Source organism: Quercus suber, unplaced genomic scaffold (genome assembly GCF_002906115.3).
Source record: "Quercus suber isolate HL8 unplaced genomic scaffold, Cork oak 2.0 scaffold_609, whole genome shotgun sequence".
Taxonomy (NCBI): domain Eukaryota; kingdom Viridiplantae; phylum Streptophyta; class Magnoliopsida; order Fagales; family Fagaceae; genus Quercus; species Quercus suber.
Genome location: NW_027070052.1, coordinates 397,483 through 406,239, shown reverse-complemented (window position 1 = coordinate 406,239; position 8,757 = coordinate 397,483). Strand labels below are relative to the sequence as shown.

The 8,757-nt window shown below is 34.0% G+C and overlaps 1 protein-coding gene across 1 annotated transcript; it reads right to left on the bottom strand.

The window, feature by feature from the left end:
* Positions 1-7,622: 7,622 nt before the first annotated feature.
* Positions 7,623-8,520, bottom strand: LOC136064016 (DEAD-box ATP-dependent RNA helicase 57-like). Its single transcript, XM_065765136.1, has 4 exons — positions 8,339-8,520; positions 8,101-8,233; positions 7,862-7,995; positions 7,623-7,748 (listed from the first exon to the last, which is right to left on the bottom strand). Exons 1-4 carry the CDS (start codon positions 8,417-8,419, stop codon positions 7,638-7,640), a joined length of 459 nt encoding a protein of 152 aa, XP_065621208.1. The 5' UTR covers positions 8,420-8,520; the 3' UTR covers positions 7,623-7,637.
* Positions 8,521-8,757: the final 237 nt, after the last annotated feature.

Genomic DNA, 8,757 nt, shown 5'->3' with positions numbered 1-8,757 from the left:
ATAGTCCTATAGAATCACGCAAAGAGTATTGTCTTTAAAGGTTGATTCGTGTCACTCAAAGTAAAACTTTGGGCGATTGGTTCTCTTGGCCAAACAACCTCTCAGGATTAGACTATAACGTCGACTTTCGTGATGTACGCACTGCCACTAAAAAAGGTTTAAGAACAACCTTCTATAGTCTTTCCTTAAAAACAACTATTCTTGTAAAAAAATATGTGGGAGAGAGATAATAGAATTGTGTACATCTTAATATAGAGTAATAAAAAGAATTATGAGGAAAGGTGTTGTAATGAGTATTATATAGGCTACTTATGAAAATAATAGTTTATAGTTATTGGTTGCTAATAATGCATAAAAGCCCAACGGACGGCTATTTTTCTCATAATTGCCTAACAGCTATTTTACTTATAAATTCCCAATAGCTAGAAAATAAATAACAATAAAAGTGTTTAGAACACACCCACATCAACAAGTGATGCCTTTTCAAAATCTAAAGCCTTGTTTGGGTACTGAGTTATCTATCACTCGTCACTCATCACCCTATAACTCATTTTTTAAAACTTAAAAATACCCAAAACACAGGGGGAATGGGCAGACTAACAACGTAAAGGCTAAGTATATAGTGAGTTAGGCAAAGTAACGAAGAATTAAGAAAAATAGCATCTCGAGCTTTAGAAACTCGAGATCCATATTAAAACTCGAGTCTTAAAGACTCGCTTTGCGAGTGTTGTTGGACTGAAAATGCCACATGGATCTCGAGTTTTTGAAAATCGAGTTCCATGCAAAAAAATTTTATTTTGATCGCCCCTATAGTGGCGTTTTTAAGTCCTATGGTGACGTTTTAAAGCCTTATAGCGGCGTTTTCCTGCAAAAAAATTTTATAAGTGTTCAATACCAGGTTCAGGGAGCCCTATAGTGACGTTTTGAAGACCTATAGTGACGTTTTTAAGTCCTATAGCGGCGTTTTCCTGCAAAAAATTTTTAACTCCATTTTAAGCCCTATAATGACGTTTTTAAGCTCTATAGTGGCGTTTATAGAACTCGAGTCTTTAAAACTCGACTTCCACGTGGATTTTTTTCCACATCACACTTATCCGCTTAGACTTAAAAACTCGATTTTTATCTTGGAACTCGAGTTTTAGACACTCGAGATGCTAGTTTTCTACATTCTTTTAAAACGTGACACCTAACTAAATTTTTTAATATTTGTTGTTATTTAGAAAAAAAATTCCCAAAACACACCCCAACGTTGTTTGGCATCCAAACCCGGTTCAGTTTCCAATCCAAAAACTTAAGAAAACTCACCTTTTTTTGGGACCCACTCACTAACCATTGTGTAGTGCACACAAAACGGCTACCCGCGAATTCCTTCACTTTTGTTTGCATTGTCCTTACTACTCCTCTTTTATTTACATTATTTCCTTGGGTTATGTCATGGTTTTTTTAACCCCTTTTTTTTCTTTTTTCTTTTTTTTTTGGTATCATGGATGATGTAATTATTTATGTTCACTCAAAAATATATATATATATATATATTGTCAGTTGTAAAACCCATCCCCACATAACTATGTATGAGATTTGTTTAAACTTGTGGGATCCGGCCAAACTTTCACAGCCCATATCTGAGAAAAAAAAAAAAACCAGCACCCAAATCGACAGAGCAAGGAAGAAAGATTATGTATCTAACCTGTGGAGGCCAAAATTGGTGAGTTTGTTGTTGCTTCATCCTTCGTCTTCGCCATCGCAGGTGGTGGGGAGCACGTTAGCTGGTAGGGAGCACGTCAGATAGAGATCTCCTTTAGATAGGTGTTGCAAACCAGAGCTTTTGATGTGGGTTTGGGAGCTTTTTCAGAAAAGAGTGAAGTGTGAACAAAAGGAAAATAGTTGATTGTAAGGAAAAGTGAGTTCTGACTGTTGAGGGAGAGTAAAGGCTTAGATGGATGAGACAAGCCTCTGACTGTAGGGCCCAAATTGTGAGGAAAATTACAGTTGTGTCATCTTAACTTAGTTTTAATAATTTGAAAACAACTTTTTTTTTTTGTTTCTGAATTCACTAAGCCATAATTCAAAATGTGAGATATGAGTGATGGAAACAAAACATGAAAACACAGCCAAACAACTATTAGGCATGTGGGATCCACATATTTTGAATTAAGAGTGATGAAAATAGCGATATGAGTTATAGAAAACTCTAAAACAAACAACCCCTGACTCATTGCACCCAGGTCAAGTAAAGTGAAATGAGTATTTTTCATGTTAGAATTAAGCATGCACGCAATGTTGGATTTAGGAGTGATTTAGAATGTTTTTATGGTTTTGGATTTTTGTGCAGCACATTTTCCTTCAAGCTCAAAACTTGGGCTGCTCTTTGAGGTGGTTTGACTCATTGGTTTAGATCAAGGATTGGTATGGATGGGTAGAACCTCCTTATACTACAAAAAGAAGGCTATAGCCGCGTTTCTAAAACGTGGCTATAGACCCTAAAAACGCAGTTATAGGCCCGTTTGGTCTATAGCCGCGGCCTAAACCCCGCGACTATAGCTCCTGTGGGTCTATAGCCGCATTTTTTTTTAAAGCGGCTATAAGCTGAGACCTAGCACTAGCACCCCCTAGTTCTAATTAGGGTGGGTTGGGCAGCACCTCTTGAATCAAAGCTTGGATATCTAGAGCTTTGGCATCACCTCCTTCAAGGTGTCGATTGGTGTGTGAAAACAGATTGAACGTCTTCTTTCAGTAAAGTTTTTACTTTATACTAAGGATGTCATAAACTTGAGACTTTTGAGGGGGTATAATATCTTGACTGGCAAAGGATCAACAGTCATCTAATGGCTCTTTCCCAAAAGAACTTTTAAAGATTTTTGAGTGCTTTGCAAATGAGGGGGTCTCTTCTATTTATAAAGGGGTAAAAGCCTTTGACATAAGAGTTAAGATGAGTTTGAAACTCCTCATGGGTTGAATTTCAGCAAATATTCAAAAAAACTAGTCGTTTATGAGCTAGAATTGAAAAAATCACCCAAAAAAAAAAAAAAGGAATTTCGGAGGAGTCTAGGCCCAAGTGCCGAATCGGCACTTGAATCAAGCCTCTGAGTGCCAATCGACCCTCGTATCCTTCCAAGTGTCCATGTCCTTTTGCGCTATGTTTTGAGTTTATAAAACTATTTTTTACTCTTTTAACTAGGGAGTTTGGATTTAACCTCCTACGAAACTGAATTGATTTTTTAAATATCTATAACATTAAAGTTAATCAATTAAGATTATGACACCTAATTAATTAATTAAGATAATCAATAAGTTGTTTAAAACTTTTGGACTGATTGACAATTCAAACTCTAAAAATTATTGTACATATATGCTTCTCTACAATTATTATTATAAGAAATCAATAAGATTAGGACACCTAATTAATTAATTAGTAATAATCATTTTTTATAAAAGTAATAATCATACTTTTTTTTTTTTCTGAGAAGGAAGTAATCATCATACTTGATTCACCTTAATTGTGTAAATGCAGGTGGACTGTTAAAACTTAATACAACTACATCCTTTAATCTAATGGTTCGATTTAAGTATATATATTATATATCATTCGAACTAAATTTATTTTTAATGGTGTGCTGGAAGATCAAATGGTCAAAATTACAATTTTCCCTTACACTTATGGAATGATTGTTTTGCACTTGAAATGAGGTTTAATAAAAGTTGCAAAATGGGGTGCTTATAGAATGCCCTTAATTAAAGGAGCTTGAAAGGTGAGCGCATTAATGTAAAAGAGGACACCTGAATTTTGTGATCTAAGTTAAACCAAAGTGAAAAGGAGATACGCTGTCCAAGCTTGGAATTAGCTGTATGAAGAGGGAAATTTCTAAAGCTGATTTAGAACAACTTAACAGTATGCAAGAGGAAGTTCTAGAAGATGGATCACCACTAGGGATTTAATACTCAGAAGAATGCTTCTAGAACAACTTAACCGTATACAAGGGGAAATCTAAAAGATGGATTATCAATAGGATTTACTACTGTGGAGAATGTAGAACAACTTAACCATACTCCAGGAAAAGTTCTAAAGATGGTGTTTGTAATATAGTACACTAAAAGTGAGCATGTCCCTTTGTATGCCTACCCAAAAGTAACAATTAGGAGTTTATAGTAATGGCTTGAATTGTTACTCCATCCCACTATCCCCTCAATATTAATGAAGTGATGTATATATAAACACCATAAGTGATACCTAGCATACAAAGAATGAATTCTACATTTTTTAAAGTGCTTTACAAATTGTTATGAAACTCTTAGATTGTGGGTTTTGTTTGCATCACTCTAATAATGTGCAACACTATAAGAGAATTTTTTTGTTCATGGGTTACATAAACTAAAATACATAATGAGTTTGAATTGATGGTCCGCATGGAGACTAGCTTTGAACTACGTAGAAAAACCTCAAAACTCGGTGTAATCATTGGTTTAAACCAAGAGAGGTATTTTTAGAACAATTTTATCATATGCCATGGAAATTTCTAAAGGATGGATCAAAATATTCAAAGAACTCTTTACTGTACACTGAGGGAATCCTAAACAATATATGATGGGTCGAATGAAAGTTTTGGAAAAACTTAACCGTAAGCTAGGGAAGTTCTAAAGGAGGGATCAAAATATTCTAATTATGGACTCTTTACTGTACGCCAACCGTACCTTTGTTAAAGACTGCCTACGTGCCTCTGGATCCAAACATAAAGCGAATAACAATTGACATTGGGTTTGCTTCCTTAATAAATCAAGAGATGCAAAAGATTTTAAAGAAAGACAATTGCATGTTGTCGCTGGCCAACTTGAGTAAAAGAAAGAGGTTTGAAATTTCTTAAGAACAAACCAACACGAGAGAACTCTAAAGTTGGGATTTTTCCTAAATCACGGAATTGATTGGCATGCACAAAATTTGAAGATTTTTAAGAATTACTGGTCAATTATGGAATTCTTGATGTTTTTTTCTCTTGACTGACAAGTCAGGAAAAATTATTTCCATGCATTAGTGTTTTTTTTAAAAAAAAAAAGAAATCACTAGCTGCTTAGGGAAATTCTTAATGTTTATTTTCTTGACTAGCTAAAGAAATTTTTCGCCATGCATAATGTATTCTTTCTTGATCAAATAAAAAAATGATTGGCATACCTAAAGTTCATAAGTTTTAAGAAACACTTGAGAATCTTTTAAAGTTTGCTTTCTTGATTGGACAAAGAAAAATGCTATACATGCGTAAATTTGAAATTTTGATGGGAAAAGTCATTTTAAATTTACAAATTTGTAGACGTTAATCTTCAAAAATTTTGTGAACATGCAAGTCTCTAATGAGGGGCATTTATGGTAAACACAAGTTTTCTAGAATTCAGTCAATTGAGAATTAGTATCGCCTCTAATCCCAAATTAGCCCTTTCAGTTTTGTTGTTAGTAAACCCTTATAATATGATTCGATTATATATTCGGCCCTAAAGTTGTGATGCAACGTAGTGTGACTCTGTAGGATATTAGGCAAAATAATTGAGAAAACCTCTCAAAAGATATGTCTATTAATTAATAACAATTTAATAATCATTATCTCCATATAAAGAGTAATTATAGAAGACGTTCTCCTACTTCGTTTAGAAAAAGAAATAAAAAAATTGTAATTCTATTAGAGAAAATGAAAGCAACTTCTTTGTGAAAAGAAAGCAACATAAAATTCTAATTCAACTAGAAAAAATGAATAAACATAAAATAAAATCCTAATTCAACTAAAAATGGGCAATAAAAATCTAATTCAACTAGGAAATGGTAAACAACATAAAATACCAAAGATTATTTTCTACTTTCTCAGCCAATCTACAACATTCTCCCCGGGTTGGGTAAAACTTGTCCTCAAGTTTTGGTGGCAGTCTTCCACAATTTATTGGAACTCCAAATAATACTCTCCATTCTATTCTCTTTGCAAAGAAGGTGAATCACTACAAAAATCTGGGTCTATAGCCGCGTTTTCTAAACGTGGCTATAGACCCTAAAAACGCAGCTATAGGATATAGCCGCGTTTCCTATAGCCGCGTTTACAAACACGACTTAAGTACCGCAGCAACAGACCTATGGCCGCGTTTTTGAAAAACGCGGCTACAGGTTAGACCTGAAGCCGCGTTTTTAAGCTGGTAGGATAAATTAGGGCCTATAGCTACGTTTTTAAAAACGCGGCTATAGCCCGCTTTGAGCTGCGTTTAAAACACGACTATAGGTTTTCCTAAAAACAAAAAAAAAATTTCTGGGTTTTTTTTTTCCCAGAAACTTCAAAATTCAAATTAAAAAAAAAAAATCAAAATTAATCACAAATCAAAAAAATTCAAAATAAAACACAAAAAATTCAAAATCCAACACAACATACTCACAATACAAACACACTCAAAAATTCATAATCAAACACAAACCCAGAAATTCAAAATCAAACACAATGTGCCCCTACATATAAGAACACAAACCCATTTCTTACTAGCAAAAATCAGAGCACAGATCAGCAACACAATATCACAATATCAGCAATCAAGCACAGATCCACAACATAATCACAATTTCAGCAACACAATAGCACAAATTCAAGCATAGATTCACAATAACATCTCCTCCATTTTCTTACTAACTAAACATTAAATAACCAAAAAAAAAAAACTAGATGTATTGACAAATCAGTGTGCCTGAGATGAAGAAAAAAAAAAAAAAAAAAGCAGCAGCTCAAAAGAAACAAAGGAAAAAAAAAACATTACCCAGTGAAGAAGGAAGAAAAAAAAAAAAAAAAAGAGAGAGAGTTATCCTGATGTGAAGTAGGAAGAAAGAAAAAGGAAAAAAGCAAAAAAAAAAAAAAAAAAAAAAAAGAGTTGCCCAGATGTGAGGGAGGAAGGAAAAAAAAAGGGAAAGAAAGAACTTACGGAGGAATGAAGAGAGAAAGAAGATAAGTGAAGAATGACAAGATAAAGAAAGAAGGAGAAATAAGAAAGAAGAGAGTGGGGTAGGTGGGATGTAGGTGGAAAGGGGGAAGGTGGGGGACACGTGGGAAGCTTTTGCTCTGGTGGGGGTGGGGGGGAAGGGGGTGTCTGTCAAATTTTACCTCATACAATTAAATTACCACTGTAATATATTATATAGAAAATCTTAGTTTTGTGTACCTCTCTCTCTCTCTCTCTCTCTCTCTCTCTCTATAGATTATTGCCATTTCTATTTCTTACAGCATTAGGTGAAAATTTCTGAAGGGCATTCTGTTTCCAATTACATAAATGTTTAAAAAGTATTATTATGCAGTTACTTTGTATTTTTTTTCTTTAAAATCCAAAACAAAAACCAACCCCCCCACGGTGATTTCCCCCCTAAGTAATAGCACACTTGGTTGGGAACCAAGTCTGATGAAGCAGAGTTACCATTTTAAATCTTCCCCCTTCACCCTCCTCTTGAGGCCAAACTCACTCATAATAAAAAGAAGTTAAGAACAAGGATATTAACATATTTGTACGAGTAACAATGATGATAGCAAGAAAGAAGATCGCGCTGGTAACTTCATGCAGCAAACATAAACCATGAGAACCTATATATACTCCCTTTACATTCCTGGTGTACCTAAACAACTATCATTAATAAATTAAATAAATAAAGAATACCTCGAGCTTAATTCATCAAAATTCTGAAGTGGGGTGGCTACATTATTCCCAGAAACATGAATGTTGTACTTCTTACGCAACAACGAATCCCGCTGAAAAACAATAAAGAAGTCAAAATTATAACAGGACTTCAAAACCATAAAAAGAAAACAAAATAGACACATCACCAAAAGAAGCAGCAAATGAACATAGAATAAGAAGAAACCTCTAGTTGCCTATTCAATTCCTTATTTCTTTTAGAGGGCCCATTTTCGGCCTCATCGTTCTCTTCATTCACATCTACAGATTTTCCAGCTGATTTTGAACTCTTAAAGACATCAAATCCTTGTACTGTTTCCCCTGCCAACACAAAATACAACAAAAAACAAACAAATTTAGCTCATAACGCTAATTTGAATGCATTTCAAATCAAACCCAGATGAGAAAATTAAGGAAAAGAATTACCAGAACCCACAGACTTTCGTTTCCGCTTCTTGACAGAGAGCTTTCCTTCCTTCTCTTCGGATTTTCCACTTTCAATGAAACTTGAATCCTCTCTCAGTTCTTCGCTTTCGTTTATATCACTCCCTTTCTTCTCCTAAACGAAACACACACAATGTCAAACAGATTTAACATCCCCAACTTTCTCAGAAACCAAACAGGGAACAGTAAACGGTAATAATATATAAGAATTAATAATTACATGGAACTTGGCGAAATCGTTGGAAAACTTCTTCTTGTTGAAGTGAATTCCAGAGAACAAAAAAGATGGGTCTTTTTCCATGATTGAGTTTGAGGACGAGAAGATCTCTCAAAGTTTTGCTCGTTAGGGTTTCTCAGAGGTTTTACAGAAACGCAAGTTCACCCTATTTTGTACGGACTATTAGTATTATGTGGTTGCTCTTTACTCTTTTCTTTTCTTATTTATTTTATTGGTTAAAAGAATTTTCTTTTTAATTTTATTTTAAGGGTTTTTTTTTTTTGTGGTAAGGGAACCTAGTAAAGGATTTTAATTTTTTTTTTTTAAGATTCAGTAATACTTATTAGAACTCACGAATACGAAAGTAATATATAAAATTTTTTAAACAAACTTATAATATTTTAGCTTATAATTCATGTATT

Bases quoted from the DNA above. Each gene is read 5' to 3' on its own strand.
- LOC136064016 (XM_065765136.1), bottom strand. From the start codon at position 8,419: ATGGAAAAAGACCCATCTTTTTTGTTCTCTGGAATTCACTTCAACAAG. The intron at 7,996-8,100 runs GTAATTCTTTTC...TTGTGTTGGCAG, and splicing joins ACGAAAGTCTGTGGGTTCTG to GGGAAACAGTACAAGGATTT. The intron at 7,749-7,861 runs GTTTCTTCTTAT...ATTGTTTTTCAG, and splicing joins AATTGAATAGGCAACTAGAG to CGGGATTCGTTGTTGCGTAA.